At 43.5% G+C, this 19,705-nt stretch overlaps 1 protein-coding gene across 1 annotated transcript in view; it reads right to left on the reverse strand.

The window, feature by feature from the left end:
* The window catches only part of PPEF2 (protein phosphatase with EF-hand domain 2), a 56,985-nt gene that overhangs the window by 6,200 nt on the left and 31,080 nt on the right, over positions 1-19,705 (reverse strand). The window contains 10 exon segments of the mRNA XM_088836399.1: positions 495-658; positions 1,492-1,598; positions 2,636-2,778; positions 4,709-4,894; positions 6,071-6,457; positions 15,083-15,232; positions 15,315-15,351; positions 15,891-16,057; positions 16,832-16,878; positions 18,473-18,590. Coding sequence (XP_088692525.1) covers positions 495-658; positions 1,492-1,598; positions 2,636-2,778; positions 4,709-4,894; positions 6,071-6,457; positions 15,083-15,232; positions 15,315-15,351; positions 15,891-16,057; positions 16,832-16,878; positions 18,473-18,590 — 1,506 coding nt within the window.

Raw genomic sequence — 19,705 nt, forward strand, 5'->3', positions numbered from 1 at the left:
CACATAGCTTCAAATATAGTGAAAAACACTGAACTCTACACTTTAAATGAATGAACTGCATGATACATGAATTATATCGCAATAAAGCTTCTTTTTTTTAAGTACATGGCCCAAGGCCTCACATACGTTACATGTAAGTATTTACTGAACAAATACCTTTTTAAATGGGGGATATATCTGGGTCTGAGTTCCAGTTCCATAACTTAGAAACTCTGTTCAAAGTTATCCTAGGCAGATTATCTCACCCCAGTGTTCTCTTGGGTATGTTGGTGCTGATTATATCTACTTCTTGGAGATGGTTTTGAGAATAAACTGTGAGGCAACATATATAGGTCACTTAACACAAAGCCTGACACACAGGAACTCAACAGAGAGTTGTTTCCATTCATCTTCCCTTTGGGGTTCTCAATATTTGGCTGTTACTGATTCAAAGTTCTCCTCAAGGGGCTTCCTGATCCACGATATGCTTTCATCGACCATTTTTACACCCTTACCTGTTGGCTCAGTTTTGCTTTGGCCAAGTTCTCCAGCCAGGACTTGTACACCAGCTTGTTATCCGTCAAGCTGCTCACCAGCTGTGGCCTCAGCATCCGCCAGGGCAGTCCCAGGTGCAGCACAGACTCCACGGCTGCAGCCCAGTCGCTCAGGGTGATTAGACCTGTAGGAAAGAGCTGACTGGTTGATTCATCACCTATAAATCTCCTATCCTGACAGTCTCCTTACTATCTGTAGGTAACAGCAATGATGAGTACTGTCACTATTCTTGTTGGTTATGGAAGAGCTGGCTGGAAAGTAGGGTTGCCAGATAAAATACAGGGTGCCCAGTAGATCCAGTTCTCAGACTACAGAATATAAGTATGTCCCATATATTGCCTGGGATATACTTATATTTAAAAACTATCTATTGTCTATATTTCAAATATATATATATATATAATGTCATATATATACATATACACTCACATACACACATATGTATACATAGCATTAGTTATTTCTATGTATATAAAAAGATAGTGCTATGATTTTAGGACTGTTACTGCTATTTTTTGAACTGGGCTACATGTAGTCAGAGTCCATTAGACATTCTACTGAGTTGAGAAAAGACAAAATTTCCAGCTTGGGTAACAGAACAGGTGATCACACACTTGTTGATGAGAAACATGATTATTGGGCTTTTTGGTCTTGGATCCACTCTTTTAACCTGTCCCCCATTGCTTTTTGCCTAGTTCTGGCTTTATCACCCTTCCCTGACTCCATTTCTTTTCACCATCTTTGTTTATATTTAGCCAAGTTTACATTCTGTTGAAAGCTTAGAATCAAAAAATTTAGAAAAGATAGCTAGGAGATCAAGTTGAATAAAATGGAGGAAGTGGTCAAAGAGGTCTTCTGGTCATTTAATCCTTAAGCCAATATTTATTTGCTAATTACTGAGACAGGTCTTTTGACCAGTTTTCTTCCTCTGGGAATATTTTACTTGATTAGTCTTACCACTTTCATCTTTATCACGCTTCTTAAATTCAACAAGAATATCTGAGGAATGAGCAAATAACTTCTCCCGTAGGGCTCTCAGAGCTGACTCTTCCACTCTGCTAATCCTGGTACAGGAGATGACAGGGAACATTAAAAAAAAAAAAAATCAGTATAGAAGAAATCAGTTCAGCCCCTCAGTTGTGTCTGATTCTTTGTGACCCCATGGACTGCAGCACGCCAGGCTTCCCAGTCCTTCACTATCTCCTGGAGTTTGCTCAGACTCATGGCCATTGAGTTGGTGATACCATCCAACCATCTCATCCTCTGTCATCCCCTTTTCTTCCAGCCCCCAATCTTTCCCAGCATCAAGGCATTTTCCAACGAGTTGGCTCTTTGCATCAGGTGGCCAAAGTACTGGAACTTAATATAGCATCAGTCCTTTCAGTGACTATTCAGGGTTGATTTCCTTTAGGATCGATAGTCATGGGTTTTTACTACACTGTCTCCTCTTTTTCTGAACATCTCAACTTCCCAAGAGCTCCATCTCTTACTTCTTTCCACTGCTCTCCTGCTTTTCCCTGTTGTGCACAAACAGGACTGATCTGGGGAATGCTGCTATCCTTCCCAGTGTAGGACAGTGGTTAGAGCAGAAGTCCCATAATGTGTTATGGAAAAATCCAAATGAACTTTTGGGCCCACCCAATACACTGTACCTCATTTTCTCCATCTGCAAAACAGCAACAAAAATGGTACCTAATGCATAGATTATTGTGAAGATTAAATAAGTAAATTCATGTAAAGTACCTAGAAGAAAGCCCGGCATGTAGAAATCACTCAGCAAGTGGTATGTTATCATAATCATATGTTTTCCTTATATTTATTATTTATATCAAACACGGCAGGATTTATGAATAACAATATATCACATACCCACTGAGAATAATTTCTGCAGGAAATAAACATGTCACTTCCATTAATGATGGGTAGGCAGAGTGTATTGGAGGAAAAGAAGAACCCCTGTTCTAAAGTCTATTCTAGGTCCTAGTCCTGACATAGCTAAATTTTTACTTAGCATCTGGATAAATTTAACAACATTTGCACTGCACAGTTTCCACAAACACTATCATTCTCTTTCTGAAAATCATTCATTGAAAAGTCTTGCCTTTGCCTCATGGTAAGTGTGTGGGTTGCCTTGTTAGCTTGAAACTGCATGATGTGTGGGGTCAAGTCTGGCCCCAGTTTGACATAGGCTCCTCTGTTGCTGCCAACTTCGTAGTAGTTGGAGGCAGAAAAGATGGTTAACACCTAAATCAAAACAGAAGAGAGACGGGCATTCAGGTTCACTGAAGAACTGTTCACCCTCAATCCCATAGGTCCCAACCCAATTTTGGAGGTGGTTACTCCTTTTGTTCCTTCTTGATTTCATCTGTGTTGTTGTTGTTGTCGAGTTGCTAAGTCATGTCTGACTCTTTTGCAACCCATGGACTGCAGTCCTCCAGGCTCCTCCATCCATGGGATTTCCCAGGCAAGAATACTAGAGTGGGTTGCCATTTCCTTCTCCAGGGGATCTTCACAACCCAGGAATCAAACCTGGGTCTCTTGCATTGGCAGGCAGATTCTTTACCACTGAGCCACCAGGGAAGCCCCATCTATATCTATATCTATTTTAATCCTCCATTGCAGGCAGATTCTTTACTGTCTGAGCCACCAGGGAAGCCCAGTTTATTTATGTTAAATCATTAATGCTAGCAGGGCAGGAGTTGTGACTCATAAACTTGAATTCTGACAGGACATCCACAACATGTTTTCTTAACATTTTTATCCCAATAAAAAATAGCAGTGGTCATAGATAACACTTTATTTGGTCCAACTTAAAGGTAAGCTAGGCCTGATAAACTGGGATGGCCATTACAGCTAGTAGGCACATCAGCTATTAACACTGGCGTTAAGCCTCAGAGCAAAGTTTACCGCGGAGTGTTGAGCCTCCTGAGATGCCCTGTGGAAAAAAGTTTCTGTTGTTCATACATTGGGAAATGCTGGACACTGTATCTCTTCTTGGGGATTCACAGTGAATATAGGAAATTAAAGGCTCTGAGAAGTTCTGTAATATAGAAATGTATACAACTATTTAGTTTAGATAATGAATCCTCTTAGAAGAATTATACTTTGTGTACTCTCTTGCTTTATGTCTCATTTTTAATTGAACATTAAGGGAATATAGTATTTTAATCATAGCTCTGCCAATATGTTTACCTAGAGGCCTGTTGCCATTTTTGTCTTTGAAATTTTTTTTGCTAAGAAAGGCAAAATTACATTTTTTTTCCCTTCCAGATTGAGTTGGTATAGTGTCTTCTTGTTTATCAAAATACTCATAGCTTTGGGACTTTGAAATGGTAAATATTCATTATGTGTGAAACAGAATGATATATAACTGTATGATCTTAATTACATTAAAATTGATGCCTAGCTGTGAAAATACACAGATGAGACCTAAAAGGACATGTCAGATGGTAACTGCTTGTGAGTAAGAATGACTTTGTTTTTTGCTTCTTGTGTTTTCTGGTTTCCTGTTATGCACATGTTAACTTTTAAGAAATAAATGTTATTTTAAAAACCTTAAAAAAAAAAAAAGAAATGCATACAACTGTTTAACATTCCTGTTAAACACTGTTTACCTTAGTTGACCTCAAGCTTTGTTTTCTGCATGGAAACATATAATTCTCCTGCAGGGTTAGTATTCCTGGGAACAGTCTCATCCTAGTGGTATTAGACCAGCAAACAATGAAAGATTTGGAGATGCCCAGAGATTTAGACAGGATGTTAATCATGCTTCCGAGAAGACAAACAATCCTGAATTCCTGCCTGGGGTGCAGTGCAGAGATCCTGTGACCCTGTCATGTAATTGGAGACCTGTGACAGTGGGCAGTGTGACAAAGAATTGCACGGTGGCTGGGAAAATACCCAGCCATATTTCCATCCATGAAATGGGGCTCTATCTGCTCTTTACTTTCCTCTCAGGGTATGTATTGGTAGGTGGTGGCCTCAATCAAATTTTGAGTTTTAAAGAGGCTACAAATGCCAAGGATAAATGACAGTAAAGGGCCTTGTTGCTTTGAGCAAGTGGGTAACAAATACCAGGCTCAGCTGTTTGTGAGGAGCCAGGGCCTTAGCTCATCCATGCCCTGGAGGGCCAATAGGACCACTCCTGTGCTGTAGCAAACACCCACCCACCCACCTTGCGACTGTGGCAGAATTCATAGCCTTCAGGTTTGCACTCGTGTGAGCGGATCAGGAACTGCAGGTTGTACTTCTGTAGCAACCGCTCTGTCACATTAGGCCCAAAATAACAGCCACCTCCTCGAACGGTGTTGGCCCTGCAGCCCTCCTGAGCCATGGGGTCACTCCACAGTATATCCACCACCTGGAGAGAAAAAAAGGTATGTTTTGCGAAAGGAGAGACTTGCATTTTAAAGTTTCGGTTCTAAGAGGATGTTGAGGTCCCGATTGATAACTCAGTGTAACCCAAACTGACCATCTTTCTTGGAGGTTTCTAGCCTCAGAATCACCTGCAATTCCTCCTCTTTCTCACCACCCTCCATCCAGTCAGCCAGCAAGTTCTGCTAATTTTAACTCTTCAGTAATTCTGGATTCTCTCCTTTTCTTTTCTTTATTCAATGAAGCATAAGAAGTTGCTATTTTTGTAGATCAAAAGTGGTTGGAAAAAAAGAGTCCAAGTAGTCCTATTAACTCTACTACATGAGATCACCAGCAGCAGCATCTCCCACCTAGATTACAGTCTCCCTGCCACAGTCTTGCCCTGAAATAGCCCCCCATTTGGCTGCCAAAGTCATCTGTTTTGGCAGTCACTGTGCGTTCCTCCTCAGTATCCATTCTCCTCCCTCTTCCTTGCTAACAGAACTCTTAGACTGGGGTATTTGGCATGGCACTGTGCCTGGCTAAATATGTACTTTTCCACTCCCCCTTGCCCCTTGGGCTGGCCATGGGATGCAGCCTGCAGAGGACAGGAGCTGCTGATATGACACTTTTGGCCTTGAGCTGCAGCAGCCATCTGGTACATATGTCAGCTATGCATAAAACAGCATCCGATAAATTGTGGCTTACCTTCTCCCTTCTGTGATGCTGAGTCACTAAACCAAGCTTACTCAGACAATAGAGCCCACCTTGCCCATCTCCCATCTTTATAAAACTCCAGACTATAGGCATCACTAAGCAAATACCAGGCTTCCCAGGTGGCACTAGTGGTAAAGAAACCCGCCTACCAATACATGAGACCCAAGAGACAAGGGTATGATCCCTAGGTCGGGAAGATCCCCTGGAGGTGGGCATGGCAACCCACTCCAGTATTCTTGCCTGGAGAATCCCATAGACAGAGCAGTCTGGCCAGCTACATACAGTCCAGTCCGCAGGGTCGCAAAGTCAGACACGACTGAAGCAATTTAGCACACAAGCAAAATACCAATTTGGGTGCTCTAATCTCAGGGAGAGAGAGGGAGGAGGACGGAAAGAGGCAGGAGGAGATGTGCTGGGTTTTGTGAAACCCTTGCTTTTTGCAGAGAGTGGCGCGGGCCACACCCACCTGCCTCCACTCCTCCGGTGTGGGTTCCGGCTGCTCCTCGGCATCTGAGTCCACTTCTGACTCCGAGGCCGAGGGCTCTTCCTTCTCCTTGATCGCCGGGAAGCCCGCTTGCTGCCGGCACCTCTCCAGCTCCAGGTCCACGGAGCGCCGCACCCGGCGGGAGAGCTCCTTGGGGTCCAGGGGGACGCCGCAGGGGACGCTGGAGGAGCGCCCGGCTCTGTGGGCCTTGTGGGTGCTGGGGCGGAGGGGCGAGGAGGGCAGAGAGCGGCTCTGGGGGAGAAACCACGGGGAGGGTCTCCCAGCAGAACCCGTCTGGTTGGCTTTTCCCTTCTCCTCCGCCTGTTTCTTATTCTCCTTTCTTGTTTTGTACCTCATGGTGGAAACAATCTAAAAGTAGTCAGAAAAGATACAGATGCTTCAATGAAACTGTTCTCCCTTTGACAGCAGAGCAGCACTTTGGCATCAAGTCAGTTGGGCCCCATGGATTGTCCCGATGGTGACAAGGTCAGCACAGAACTGAGACTAAGCCTTTCCAAGCTTTTATCACAATTTGATATTGCTGTCATTCAAACACATGATCAGTGGGCTTATATTTTCGGTTTGCATTTCATTTTTCTAGTAATTCACGTTTATCGTATTTTACAACAGTACTGGTCTGCGACAAATTAAAAATTTATGAAACCTGGTCCTTCACCACAAATAATTGGAGAAATGCTGACCTGTTTCTAGAAACCTAGTGATTTTTAGACAGAGCACCTCTCAGAAGGCAAGCCCTTATTGACTCTCTTGTTCCACAGATGCGAACCCAAAGGGGAGGAAGTGCACCCTTGACTGAGGATGCCTGGAATGGGAAAAACCCGACACCTGCTATAACTGGCCATTCACAGGAAGTGCCTGCTGAGGAAGGAACTGGGAGGGAATGGGAGCACCTCACTTCAACCTGGACCTAATCGGGAAGATGCTCTTCTTGCCAGAGGGACCAGGTGTGGTTCCTCTCCCTGCCTCAGTCATCGTGGTACTGGACCAAGCTGACAATGTAGAGAACACAAGCAGGAGGAATTCTGATCATGAGAAAGAGCTGGCTCAGGCCACAGAGCAGACCTGGGGCATCCAGCCTAAGGCAAGAGCAGCCATTCCCAGCATGCCCCAGTGCCACGGCATCCATAGGGATATAAAGAGAAACGTCTGGTTCACAAAGAAAACTCTTCAGGTGTGCAATCAAGGAGCGAGAACCTTCTGCAAATAGATCTAAGGACTGCAGTACAAGAAAGCCATGTCCCCGTGCAGACTCACTGCGGGTGGGAACAAAGACGGGTACTTGACGTGGCTCGGCAGTACCTGACTGACATTTGAAGAGGGATCCTGATGGAAGAGAAGATCAGAGGTTATTCTGTAACACTGGACAAGTGCTAATTACTTCCTAGGCAGTTCTGGCCCTGGGCGAAGAGAGTGCGAGTCCACAGAGTGTGAATGGACTCCTAACCACCTCCTCCCCTCCCTGTTGCCGCCTCACAGTCAGGGCCGGTCCACCAGTCCCACCCCTTCTGGTCCTCAGGTAACTTTATAAGGATGTTATCTGCTTCAAGAGGTGTCCCTGACTTTTATTCTTAAGGATAATAGTGTTAATATATATCAAGCCTCTTCCAAATAGGTGCTATCCAGGGCCCTTTTATGAATACACTGATTAGCCTGAACACCCCTATGCAATAGCATTCTCACTTAATAGAATGTGGGCTCACTCAGTCATGTCCGACTCTGTGATCCCACAGAGTCTGCAACCCACCAGGCTCCTTTGTGGGATTGTCCAGGCAAGAATACTCTAGTGGGTTGCCATTTCTTTCTCTAGGGAATCTTCCTGACCCAGGGATCCCACCCGAGTCTCTCACATGTCCTGCATTAGCAGGCAGGTTCTTTGCCACTGTGCCACCTGGGAAGCCCTCACTTATAGTACAAGTAAGAACCCCAAGGCACAGAGATACTAAGACTGCACTGGGATGGAATCTAGATAGCTGACTCTAGACCCCCTGCTTCTCTAGGTTTCTAAAACGGTGGGTAAGCGTTAGTGAAATCCATTTCACCTGTTAACCTACCTTCACTAATCAAGGCTGGTTTAATTGTCACTACAGAAGACATGCATGTCCTCCAAGCAGCACATGGCCTAAATAAGATGTTTGCCCGAGTTGTTTTCTGGGAACTTGGAATCGGCTGTGTCTAGTTCCAGCTGAGTTGATTAAGACTGGATGGGACCACTGACCCTTCAACCAGGCATGCTTGAGGGTTCCATTAGTGCCCTTTTGAAGGTGCAGAGCCTGCAGCCTGGTTACGCCTGCTCAGAACCACGATTACTGCAACTTTTCCTTACCCTCTTCCCCCCAACTCTTCTCACAGCTCAGATGTCCTGCTTCTTCCTCCCATAAATACCCTGAACCCATGCCTTCAGGGAAGAGGATTCGAGATTTATTCTTCAGCCTCCTCACTTGGCTGCCTTGTGAATAAACCCTCTCTTTGCTGTAAACTCTGGCATCCCAGCATTTTGGCTGCAAAGCTAGGGCAGAGGGAACCTGGTTCGGTAACAAATACGGCACACCAGCCAGGAGATAAATCCAGAAGGACCTGCTGCCCATGGTTGGTCAGCCTGATGCTGGTATTAAAAGCCTGTGGGTGAGTCCGTCTGTTCCAGGGAGGATTCCCTGGGTTACCTGGCGAGGTGCAGCCAACATTCAGTGCTTAGTTTTGTAGCTAGGAGGGGATTTGGAGTTGGAAGACATCTTGGAGTGAGAAGATGTCTTTTGGATGAGTAACCCTGTTCAAGAAATTCATCTGTACCTAGACTGATGGGCAGTTCTGACCTCCATACCCAAGTTAAAAGCTCGGGGCCCATCTGGGTTTTGGTTTCATTTTGGTCTTGTCCATGTCCATCTGTATCTAATTAAGTTGTTAATGGCAATTGGGGATTCAGCTTTTTGGTGACTGTAACAGGGACCCTTGGAAAAATTTCTTGGCTGCAACAACCTGGAAGTTGAGTCCATTCAAAAGGGGGAAAAATTGATTCACTTCCCCCTGGAAACCCTGGAACATGATTTAATACATCCCTGCTGTCACCTTATAATACTTCAGTTTTACTGTCTGAACACCAGGCACAGATGAATATCGGTTTGTGCACACCTTAAGGGATATTAATCAAACTGTAGAAGATATTCATCCAGGAGTCCCTAACTCATACACTCTGCTCACTACTTTTTCTGGAGATTTGTGTTGGCTTACTGCAGAAGAATTGATGCTTTTGAACTGTGGTGTTGGAGAAGACTCTTGAGAGTCCCTTGGATTGCAAGGAGATCCAACCAGTCCATTATAAAGGAGACCAGTCCTGGGTGTTCATTGGAAGGATTGATGCTAAAGCTGAAACTGCAATACTTTGGCCACCTCATGTGACAAGTTGACTCACTGGAAAAGATTCTGATGCTGGGAGGGATTGGGGGCAGGAGGAGAAGGGGACGACAGAAAGGACAGAGAATGAGATGGCTGGATGGTATCACCGACTCGATGGACATGAGTTTGAGTGAACTCTGGGAGTTGGTGATGGACAGGGAGGCCTGGTGTGCTGTGATTCATGCGGTCACAAAGAGTCGGACACGACTGAGCGACTGAACTGAACTGAACTGCATTAGACTTGGATTCCCTTTTTTTTGTATACCCATGAGTTTTGAATCCTAAGATTTGCATAGTAAGATCTAGATACAGAAGTTCAGCAGGAATACCACTGGACAGTAGTCCCACAGGGATTTTAAAATACTCCCACGATATTTGGAGAAATCCTGGCAAAAGATTTGAGGGAAATGGCAAGCCACTCCAGTACTCTTGCCTAGAAAATCGCATGGACGGAGGAGCCTGGTGGGCTGCAGTCCATGGGGTCGCTACTAGTCAGACACGACTGAGCGACTTCACTTTCACTTTTCACTTTCACACATTGGAGAAGGAAATGGCAACCCACTCCAGTGTCTTGCCTGGAGAATCCCAGGGATGGCGGAGCCTGGTCGGCTGCCGTCTATGGCGTCGCACAGAGTCGGACACGACTGAAGCGACTTAGCAGCAGCAGCAGCTAGTGAAGCAGCCTTGATCCAGCTTGTGGATGATATTCTGATTGCTACTAAGACAAAGGGCACCTCAGACCAGAACACAGTTTTGACTCAACTTCCTGGTTGAACGAGGCTATAAGGTGTTCAAGAAAAAGTCACACTTTTCTGCCCTTTGCTAAATATTTGGGTTTTGAACTCTCACAAGTACAGACTTGCTCCCTGACAGAGGAAGCTCTAGTCAGGATTGCCATTCCTACTACCAAAAGACAATTGCAGGGGGACTTTCTGGCTGTCCAGTGGTTGAAACTCCACACTTCCACTATAGGGGGCATGAGTTCGATTCCTGGTCAGGGAATTAAGATCCCACATGCCACACAGCACAGTCAATATGTCGGACACGACTGAGTGACTTCACTCACTCACTCAAGGGATGGCCAGTTTGTCTTTGGGCTGTAGCAGTGACCTGTGGTCTTTTACCAGAAGTGGAGAAATTTATATTAGGACAACCTACCACAGTGCATGCCCCTCACTGTTTATTTCTCCTCCTAGAACAGAGGGGGAAGATATTGGTTAACTTCAGGAAGATGTGGAAAGTATCAGGCTATATTATTGGATAATCCTGTTACTCTGCAAGCAGCCTCCATCTTGCATCCTGCCACTCTGCTCCCAAATAATACTGAAGAGCTTATGCATGATTGTATTCAGATAATTGAACCAGTCTATTCCAGCCATCCCAACCTGATGGACCAGCCACTGGAGAACCCAGACCTTGAGATGTTCACAGATGGAGGCAGCTTTATGGACCAGGAAGAATGCAAAGCTGGGTATGTGGTGGTAACTCACCAAAATACCCTGGAAGCAGAAGCCCTTCCCCCAGGAATCTCTGCATGAAAGGGATAACTAACAGCCCTGATGAGAGCCCTCCACCTATGTAAGGATAAGAGAGTAACTGTTTTCACCGATTCTAAAGTATGCTTTCTTGGTGGTCCATACTTATAGGGCCATTTAGAGAGAGGACTGTTAATTGCAGGGAATAAGGAACTTAACCCTGCTGAAGAAATTTTAACCTTATTAGAAACTGTCATGGAGCCAGAAGAATGAATGTCCACTGTTCAGGACATCAGAAAGCAGATTGTGTGACTGCTGGAAGGAATAATCTAGCAGTTCAAGCAGCAAAGCCAGCAGCCAGGAACACCTAGGTCCCCAGAGTTGGCTCTGGTCGCTGATGTAGATCTGGAAAGATGCTATCTATTTTCCTGAAGATTTAAGGCCAATGAATGGGGATCTGATTGGAGTCCTGGTCATTCTCAGGATGCTGACTCTAGGAAAACTGGGTTTATAATGGATATAGTAAGGTCCTTGTACCTGAACACCTTACAGAAGGTATAACAGTATGCACACCCAAGTACCCACTGTGGGAGAGATGGTACCCGCTAGTGGATTCGCAAACTTAACACAGGACCAAACATGCATCAGTTCAGTTCAGTTCAGTCGCTCAGTCGTGTCCGACTCTTTGCGACCCCATGAATCACAGCACGCCAGGCCTCCCTGTCCATCACCAACTCCTGGAGTTCACTCAAACTCATGTCCGTCAAGTCGGTGATGCCATCCAGCCCATCTCATTCTCTGTCGTCCCCTTCTCTTCCTGCCCCCAATCCTTCCCAGCATCAGAGTCTTTTCCAGTGAGTCAACTCGTCGCATGAGGTGGCCAAAGTATTGGAATTTCAGTTTTAGCATCAGTCTTTCCAATGAACACCCAGGATTGATCTCCTTTAGAATGGACTGGTTGGATCTCCTTGCAGTCCAAGGGACTCTCAAGAGTCTTCTCCAACACCACAGTTCAAAAGCATCGATTCTTCGGCGATCAGCTTTCTTCACAGTCCAACTCTCACATCCATACATGACCACGGGAAAAACCATAGCCTTGACTAGACGGACCTTGGTTGGCAAAGTAATGTCTCTGCTTTTTAATATGCTATCTAGGTTGGTCATAACTTTCCTTCCAAGGAGTAAGCGGAGGACAATTCAAAACCTGATACAGAAATGCATGGTGTGTGCTAAAAATATTCCTAAAACTGGGACACTGCCTTTAATCAAAGGAGTTCAGACCCCAGGTGCTGGACTGGGAGAAGATCAGTGACTTCACTGTGATGCCAATAGTCACTGGAAACCTTAGGCCCTTGTTAGTCATTTGTGAACACTTTTACTGGTTGGATAGAAGCATTTCCTTGCTGGCCTGAAAGAGCATGAGGTTGTTAAAGCTCTCCTAAAAGAAATAATTCCTAGGTTTGTGTTACTTATGTCCATTTTGAGTGACAATAAAAGGGCCTTTATAGCAAGAATATCTCAAGAAGTATCTGGAGCTTTAAACCTTCTTTGGAAATTACATGCTTCTTGACAACCCCAATCTACTGGCAAAATGGAAGAGGAATCACACTCTTAAAAAGACTATGGCTAAAATTTGTCAGGAGATTACTTTAACCTGGGATAAAGCCTCACTGGTTGCCCTACTTCCAGCTGAAGGTAGCCCTTAGAAGTGAAAGTTGCTCAATCGTGTCTGACTCTTTGCAACCCCCATGGATTATACAGTCCATGGAATTCTCCAGGCCAGAATACTAGAGTGGGTAGCCTGTTCCCTTCTCCAGGGGATCTTCCTAACCTAGGGATCGAACCCAGGTTTCCCACATTGTGGGCAGATTCTTTACCAGCTGAACCACGAGGGAAGCCCAGGCCTTAGAAGCAGGCACCAGTTGAGCAACTATGAAATGTTGCTCTAGAGACACTGCCATTGTTTCAGAAATAGTTTGAGATCCAGGAGGAGTTCAATTAAGGAACATAGATACTGTCAGGTATGTAGAATCATTGGAAGCTACTTTCACGGCTCTATATAAGTTTACTTCTAGCAAGTTAATGTTTCCCACAGATGTTCGCCTGTGCCACTGCTGTCCTGGAGACTGTATCCTGTAGAAATCTTGGGAGAATAAACATCCAGAAGACCAGCCCAAGTGTTGGCCCTGATCACTGATGTGGATCTCATAAGATGCTATCCAGAGTATTTTCCTGAAGACTTAAGGCCAGTGAATGGGGATCAGATTGGAGTCCTAACCATTCTCAGAATGCCGACTCTAGGAAGTGTGGGTCTGTAATGGACATAGCAAGGTCCTTGTACCTGAACAACTTATGGAAGGTGTTATTATTTTGAGCACATACCGTGCATTTCTGTATCACATTGCTGGACTCGACCTTATGAGGTGATGATACTCATGACCCATTTCCCTGGTGAAGTTGAAGAGAATTAAGCCATGGATCCATCACACTGGAGTTAAGATGGTCCCACAGAGATCAATGGAGCCACCACATCCTGCCTACAGGAATGCACTAAGTTCTGACCAATGGGATGAGAGTGGAAGAGATGTTTGCAACGTCTTCACTATGTCTTTAAAGGGTAGGGTATTCTTCCCTTCATTCCTCTGCTGTGTTGCTTGGAACGCAGGTGTGGTGGCCAGCGATCTTGAGCAACGCACATGAGGGCATGGGGATGACACTCTAAGGATGGCAGAGTAACAGGACATAAGAAGCCTTGGCGCCTGGACAACCTGGTACACAAAGCTGCCATACCAGCCAAGAAGTGCTTGTTTCCAGATTCTGACTCAGGTCCGTCTGATTTTAAGGCCACACTCTTTCATTTATGTCTCATAACAGAAGGAGAAGAGAGTGACAGAGGATGAAATGGTTGGATGACATCACCGATTCAATGGACATGAATTTGGGCAAACTTTGGGAGATGCGGAGGGACAGAGAGGCCTGGTGGGTTGCAAAGAGTCAGACACCACTTGGCAACTGAACAACAGCATAGATTTTTACAGTAAGTCTCTGTATATATGAACCTATAGGTTGCAAACTTTCAAATATGAGCCTACAGGTTGCAAACTTTCAAAGACGTGTGTGCCAGCCCCTGTATGCCAGCTGTTATACTGTACTACTATACTTTTCAAGGTACTGTTCTGTAAGATTTAAAGTGTTTTTTGTGTCTGTTTTTTATGTATGTATTATTTGTGTGAAAAGTACTATAAACTTATTACAGTACAGTACTGTATAGCTGATTATGTTGGGAACCTAGGCTAACGTGGGATTCACAAACAAATTGGACTTATGAATGTGTTCTTGGAACCAAATTCATCTGTATATACAGAACTTACTGTCCATCAATTAGAGTTGCCCAAAGTAGACTGGCTTATGTGGAATGAGTTCTCTGTTTTTGGAACTGCTCAAGAATGTCATAGCAGGGATTCATTCCTGTGTGGATGGGCAGTTGGAGGAGAGAGGCTATAATATATGATTCAAGGGTAAGAGTCTATGATTAAAAGAAAACAGAATCTTTGCTTCTTTTTTTGGCTGCACTGCACAGTTTGCAGGGTCTCAATTCCTGCAGTTAAACTCAACAACCATGTTTTAAGCACTTACTATATGCAAGGAAAGTGCTAGCAGAAATACAAAATAACCAGAGATGGTATTAATGCATGTCCTAAAGGAACTTAACAAAAACAAGGAGGAGGAGAGGGAGTGTAAAAAACAGAATACCTTATACCCCAATAGTTTCTATTTTTTTCTGTTTTATTTTGGAAGTGGAAAATTAGAAAGCAAAGGTTCTAGGGAGTTCCCTGACAGGTCCAGTGGTTAGGACTCAAGGCTTTCAACAGATGGCGCCAGCTGCCATTCCCCACCGTCATCCATGACCAATGTTAATGGATCACAGTACACCTGCTCCAGCGGTGGAGTCCCAATCCTCTGTTCAAAGATTTAACGGATTCTCTTAACATCCCTTATCAGTCAGCTGGAGTCAGCGTGGAGTCAAGATGACAACAGTTTTACGTTCGCTGGCAGTGACGCCTGGCATTATACAGAAATCCACATTATTTTAGTGCTCAGTCAGTACCTTGTGCCTGTCTAGTTTAGCCAAGAGCTCCAAGTCAGTCCTGTCTGACACTCCGCCATGAAGAATCAGGACTTTCTCATCAACCAGCGTGGCCAGTGGAAGCCAGCAGAACACATCTTGCAGTAGTTTTAGTATTTTCTTGCCGTGTATCTGAAAACATGATACTAAGTTTTAAATAATTCACTTGATTCATCTGCACTGAAAGAAACTTTTGCTTTTAGGAGCTTCATACCTTATATTTATGCATCACTTCCTTGGTAAAACCATATCTAGAGTTAGAAGCAGAAACAGACATTAAATTTAGTGATATGGCACAATTGCATTTTTATAAAAATGCATATTCTATATGTATACCTATGGCTGATTCATGTTGATATATATAGCAGGAACCAACAAAATATAGTAAAGCAATTATCCTCCAATCAAAAATAAATAAAAAATATATATAGAAAAAACATTGCAAAATAATTGCCAACTGTTTAAAATTATAACATTATCTGTGTATAGAAATATGGGATACTTTTTCTTTTGCTTATCTATATTTTATACTTTTTCTATAGTGAACCCTTACCATTTATATGATTAAAGTATTTGGCCATGTGAAAACAAATGTAATAGTTTTATTAGAATAGTAGGATAATGTGTAAACTTTTAAGAAAATCTTTTAAAATGGTATATATTGTGTATTCCACTTTATAAACTTGAAGGCTGCTTTTAAAATGCATCTAACAAATAAGAAGCTCTGGAAAAATAACTTCACAGTTGCAACCAGTAAAGACCAAATCCCCAAGCATGTTTTGGTTTGTACCGTAAGTTCACCATATGGTCCTCATGGTTTCCTCGGTTAAGATGGAACTCTTTTGGATAAACCAACATGAAGGCAAAGAGTACCATTAGGATCTCAACTGAATCCTTCCCTCGGTCCACAAAGTCGCCATTGAACACATAGACCCGCTCTGGTGATGGGAGGCCGTTCTTCCCAAGGAGGAATCAAGTCCAAGAAGAAACAGTGGGAGGAAGGAAATAGGAAATCGGGTCAAGCCATTGTGCATATGACAGTCACATCAGGTCTGACAGCCAGTGCTGTGCTGTCTGGCTCTTTTCCAAATGGGAAATGTCAGTAAAAGATGGAAATATTGGAAATACTTTCTGTTGGTCTCATATTTCCTTTCTAGCCAGGCTGAGGTTATAACATGCTCACCAAAATAAATGTGCTCATTATCCAAACGCACAGTGTTGTCAGGTGGTTTGTGCCAAGGGCACTCAACTTGTAATTCCAAGGCTCGTTTTAAGTTCTGGCCACTCTGTCTCTAACTGGCAATAATAATACTAGCTGCCATACATTTCTCAGGATTTAACAAGATAATACATCAGAAAATACTTTGTGTTAATTACATTAGTGGAATATTTATCACTATACAGAGCATTTGGTAACTAAAAATAGGTATGAAAATAGATTTCAGTTGCTTTGATAATAAATAATTTTCTCTATTTAGTACCTGATTTTCTTTTTTCCAAATAATGATTTTATTACCCATAGATTTTCTATTTTTTAAACAGTCTACAAAAATACACTACAATATACTGCAATAATCATTTTTACATTCTGCATATGCTACATAGTAGCAAATATTACTCTAAAATATTTTAAAATACAAGTAATATTTAAGCATTTTTTAACAGATACTGTATGTGAACTTCTAAATTAAACCTCAGAACAAGACAGGAACATAATTTGAGGGTTCATACCTTATAAAATATAAATATTAAGTCATCCAACTGGCCGTGCAAATCTCCTAACAAAGAAAAAAATATCAGTTTTGAATGATCTTCACCATTGTTTCTAATTTTCACTATAAAAGAACACTCATTATATACCTAAAACTAATGCAATATTATGTCAGCTGTAACTCAATTTAAATAAAAATACCCAGGAAAACCTGATAAACTTATGGTCACTCATTTTTCCATATATAAGACAGGGACAAATAATTAGCTGCTTCCTAGGTGGTTAAGTGGTAAAGAATCCACCTGCCAATGCAGAAGACGTGGGTTTGATCCCTGGGCCAGGAAGATCCCCTGGAGAAGCAAATGGCTACCCACTCAAGTATTCTTGCCTGGGAAATCTCATGTACAGAGGATCCTGGTGGGCTATATAGTCCCATGGGTCAGAAAGAGTCAGACATGACTTAATGACTAAATAACAAAATATTAGCTTCCCTGTTGCAAGGTTAGTTAATATTGAAAGCAGAAAGCATGATATTTCTCTATGACTATCACAAACACTAAATGACATATTTTTACTACAGCAGAAATGGGATAGAATGGTGTAGGGCTGAAAGCCTGGATAAGAACTGGAGAGATTTTTGCCCCATCTTAAGTAAGAAGCTGTTACTCACTTATGTGGGTCAGTGTTACAAGATTTTTCAAGCAGTTGGAAATCTAGATTTTAACATGAAATCCTCCCAACTTTCAAACATTGGAAACTAGAAATTTAAGAACATTTTGAAGCAGACAAGACATATTGCAGGCTACATGTGGCCCTGGAAGTGCTAGTTTACAGCCCCTGCGTGTTATAGTCTCCCCTATGCTGCTGCTGCTGCTAAGTCACTTCAGTCGTGTCCGACTCTGCGACCCCATAGACAGTAACATCACTGATCATATAAGGAGATGGAGAAAGTTGTCATTAACGTGATTTCTCTCTAAGAGGAAACAGAGACGGAAGGAATCATTTGCCAGGCATTTTGACCTGTTCTGCTGCTGCTGCTGCTAAGTCACTTCAGTCGTGTCCGACTCTTTGTGACCCCACAGAGGGAAGCCCACCAGGCTCCCCCGTCCCTGGGATTCTCCAGGCAAGAACACTGGAGTGGGTTGCCATTTCCTTCTCCAATGTGTGAAAGTGAAAAGTGAAAGTGAAGTCGCTCAGTCGTGTCCGACCCTTAGCGACCCCACGGACTGCAGCCTACCAGGCTCCTCCATCCATGGGATTTTCTAGGCAATATTACTGGAGTGGCTTGCCATTGCCTTCTCCGGTTTGACCTGTTCAGGTACAATAAATAAACTGTCTTCTAACAAGTGAGGGTCTAGTAATTTGCTGGGATTCTGTTCTGAATGGACAGCATGCGTTTGGGGCCAAATCTGAATCTCTTGGAAAAATCAAGAAGAGGCTGGGCCCTCTAGCCCACAGTTCTCCTTCATGGCACCTGCCCTCCCCACCCCCAGTTTAAGTAATTGTGGAATAAATATGTAAATATATTCAGTGTGAATGCATGAAGCTGGCCTGCCCACCTGGCCATCAGGACCCCTCTAGCCCTCCCCTCTCTCCCCCACAACAGGCAGAATTTTCTGGTTCGTGTCTAGCACATAAAGCCATTTCTGACTGGCTCTTACCACACACTGTGATTTCCTCGCTGTAACAAGTGGAGACCCGACTGATGTTTGGCAGTTGTACCAGGTGTTTCCGGGCTTCATGCAAAAGATTCAAGACGTAGCGAGCATGGAGCCTCTACTAGGAAGAAGATCAGGGAGGGGACAAAATAACACATATTCGTGAGGGAAGACGAATTTACCACTGAATGACCCCAAGACTGCGTTAAGTGACCCTAGTAAACTGCTCCTGGGACCTCAGCACAGATTGTTTCTTTTCACTCATCTTCTGCCATTGTTGATGTTTTTCATCATCCTTCAAATACTGAACCAATGTCCTCTTCCTACCTACTCTGTGTAACCCTTCCTTGCCTTTAGCTAGGGAGAAACATATGATTGTTTTATGAATAAGTTCATATACACTGATGGTATCAGTGATCCTGACATTACTGGGAAGATCATCCCAGCTTTGGCAGTGAATTATTTTCATGTGAACTAAGGGGAAGGATTGGAATCCGGCCTAAGAGCCAGAATCTGGCTGCTTCTCACTACCTCGACCACCCAGCTTTCAAGCTTGGACTATATTACAGTAGTCTCTTGACCCACCTCCCTGTTTCAGCCCTTGCTCCCTACACTCTATTCAGCAAACAGTATGATTATTTTAAAAAGAAAGCTGGATTATATCATTTCTGTGCTCATGGTTTCCCCATCTCCTTCAGAAGATTGAGTCTACCCTACTTACCCCTCTATCTCCATCTCCTGAGAGTTGTTTCCTGGTTCCCTCCTCTCCAGCCCCCATGGCCTTGCTGATGTCTGGAGCAGTCCAGGCGAGGTCCTGCCCAGGGCCTTTCCATCTATTCCCTCTGCCTGAAACTCTTTCCCCAGATGTACACATGGCACACTCCCTCGCCACGTTCAACCCTTGCTCAGAAATCACCTTTTCAGTAATGCCTTCCCAGATCACTCTGTAAAACTGCCATCTCTCTCACCTGGAACTTAGTTTTTGCTCTGACATAGCTCTACCACCTAATATATTACATATTTTATATATATATATATATAAAATGTATATATGATATATTATACATATATATTACTAATTTGTTATTTATTATGTCTCCCCACTAAAATGTTACCCCTCTGTGGGCAGAGATTTGTGTCTGTTTTGTTCACTGTTCAGTGCTGTATCCGGAACAGTGCCTGCCCATGGCAGTGCTCAATATCTGTGAGATGAATGAACAAAGAGATTACATGATT

The sequence above is a fragment of the Moschus berezovskii genome, chromosome 5 (genome assembly GCF_049115385.1).
Source record: "Moschus berezovskii isolate FMDL1 chromosome 5, NW_MosBer_1.0, whole genome shotgun sequence".
Classification (NCBI taxonomy): domain Eukaryota; kingdom Metazoa; phylum Chordata; class Mammalia; order Artiodactyla; family Moschidae; genus Moschus; species Moschus berezovskii.